Raw genomic sequence first — 2,727 nt, forward strand, 5'->3', positions numbered from 1 at the left:
GGAAGAAATTACGAATGGACACCAGCGAAATTCAAGGCCCACAGGCCCACAAGCCAGTGTGCATTAAATGAGTATGAGGGACCAATTTTGTACTTACGACCTGTCATGAAGAACGACAATGTCACTTCGTCCAATTCCTTTCCGCCGCTGTCGGTGAAACTTCCACTATTGGTTAAGGTGTGCCTAGTGTAGATACCATGTTCTTTTGGTCGGGCGGTGTACGAGCGACTTGATCGTTGTCCCATGGTCGGGTTGTAACTTCGATGTAACAACAAATCTTCCAGATAAGATGCATAATCTACCGGATAATGTTCAGTACAAACGTTTATATGGCCAAATTCCAGGTGTACCAGCTAATATTTGTAATCTATCGATCCGTAATTTGGAATCATTTTCCCACATTTTAATCTAAGTCGAAATTTCTCTTTCTCTCATTGAGATCTGACGATATTAGAGCTCTTTCGAAATCAATCTTGAATTCAGTTTTGACTTTCAAATTCAGCGTATTTTGCTGAATAGCAGAAACTTTCTTTTCGAAGACAACTAATTTAGACGGCCAGGCACATCACATTTCACCATATGACAGACAACGCAGAAGCAGTGTGCTCCGAGACACATGGCTCCCATGACGTATGCTGTGTAGGCTGTATGAGCAGTCTGGTACCTATTCTGGTCCAATAAGAAGTATACAACAACAAAAAATATTCAGTTTCAGAGTTTATAATATGGTCATCATGGAGGACCAATTTAATCTTATACCCTGCCAACGAAAAACAAAATGGAGGCGAACGCAAGGTCAAATCCAGACGCAAATTCATAATTCTAATCGAAAGCTCATGACTCCTTGGATTGAATCCTGTCTTGCCTTCGTCCCGCGCGTCATCGCACATTGACTCGGGAAGAACGACTTGACATCATCCGGCTGCACGCATGGTTCAGAGGACAAAAATCCAAGGCTGCAGCACGTCAAGTGTCCGAGGCACTCGGTCGCAGCCTGGGTGTTGTCAAGGATGTTTGGCGAGAGTACTTGTCGTCGGGATCAGTTACAGTTGTAGCTCCACCATACAACACCACATCACACAGCACAACAATACCACGAACCAAGCGAGTGGTTGCCATTTTTTACATGGTACAAGAGTTCGTGCGCAATCGTCGCGCAACGTGCATAAGGACGACAGCTGTCGATGTCGTCATGCACCTAAGGGAAATATGTGTTATCGACTTTGACGTCAACGGCGCAACCTCCTACAGAGCGGTCCTCCGGTCTGTGAGAGGTACCTGAGCCGGGAGGGATACAAGCGAGGATAAAAAAGGGGTCATCAACATACCACTTGTCGCGCAGGAACACACTGGAGCGGGACGCATATGTGCAGCGTATGCAACCGAATTTAACATCCACCCAACGGCAACACGTCTACATAGACGAGTCGTATCGTACATCCCCCACCACTACAAGTGCCGTAACCACAACTTGTACGACCCGTTGGATACATTGGATATTGTGGCGAAGGAGAAGCACAAAGGACGGAGATACTACATTGTAGCTGCAATTCTTGACCCCCCATCATCCACAACCAAGACTGGAGCTGGACATTTTTACTGGTGGGAAGTCAACGCGCCAGGAGCCAAAGGATTACCATGGGATGTTCACCCATAGCTACTATGTGCGGTGGTTTGCCAGGCTACTAGACGAGCAGGACGACATCGGCGTGTCCCAAACGCCCTGATTGTCATGGACAACGCTAAATATCACAAAGGGCGACCGGATAATACACCATCCAGTCGACAGCGCAAAGGCGCGTTGTTGGAAGCTTGCAGATTGTACGGCATCCCCGGGTTGGACACCGACTACAAGAGTGTTATTTGGGCCAAGTTGAAGGCGTAGATTGATCCGAACATTCTCCAGTGGTGATGACGATGGCTATAGATCGAGGTCATACTGTCACTTTTACACCACCACACCATTCCGAACTTCAGCCTATTAAAATGTTCTGGACTCTTGCGAAGGGCGATGTTGGCCGCCAGTACACGGAACTGGCAAAGTTCCCTGAGGTGTAGGAGCGACTCAAGGCGGCATTTTTAAAGTTGACATCCCATGCAATTAAAGGGTGCGTCAAAGTCGCCAAAGACAAGTTACAAAAATTGCATGAACATCTACTTCAGATTGATGTACTCGAGTCGGACGAAGTATCCTCTGTAGGAAGTTGCCAACTTTGTGATTCAGTATTCTTGAAGTTGATAATATATTAATTGGGTCGTTTGTTGATGTCGTAAACTGTAAAGCGAAATCGTCACCGTCGAGCAGCTTGCTGAACGATGAGGGCTGTAGCTTCGTTTCCTCCAGCTGCGTCAGGCAAGGGCACTTGGACTCAATTGTTAGCACGTGAAAAACACTGTATTATTTGCGAAGGGATTCCTTACTCCAAAGCCGAGTGGCGTTGAGTCTGTGGCTGACTTGGGTCAAGAACCCCAATTTCAGTTAAATGATGGAAGATTTTTGATGAAGTGCACCAACCAACAACTTGCCTTGCATTTAATCCTTTCGAATACTCCGATGTATCCGGATTTCTTGGAGGCTGTACCCAATTGCCACGTGGAAAAACGCAGTCGAGGTAGGTTTAACGCAATTCTGGTGAAATTTAACTCGAATACCTATGAAGTTTAACGATAAAACGTCGACACCTCTGAATGACACTGTTTGGTGATTTGTTTGTGATTGGATTATTA

At 46.1% G+C, this 2,727-nt stretch overlaps 1 protein-coding gene across 1 annotated transcript; it reads left to right on the forward strand.

Moving 5' to 3' along the window:
* Nucleotides 1–1,986: 1,986 nt before the first annotated feature.
* On the forward strand, nucleotides 1,987–2,233 carry H310_02087 (hypothetical protein; the record flags this gene model as incomplete). The annotated part of the gene is made up of 2 exons (XM_008865482.1): nucleotides 1,987–2,052; nucleotides 2,201–2,233. 2 exons carry the CDS (start codon nucleotides 1,987–1,989, stop codon nucleotides 2,231–2,233), a joined length of 99 nt encoding a protein of 32 aa, XP_008863704.1.
* Nucleotides 2,234–2,727: the final 494 nt, after the last annotated feature.

This window comes from Aphanomyces invadans (assembly GCF_000520115.1).
Source record: "Aphanomyces invadans strain NJM9701 unplaced genomic scaffold supercont1.3, whole genome shotgun sequence".
Classification (NCBI taxonomy): domain Eukaryota; phylum Oomycota; class Saprolegniomycetes; order Saprolegniales; family Verrucalvaceae; genus Aphanomyces; species Aphanomyces invadans.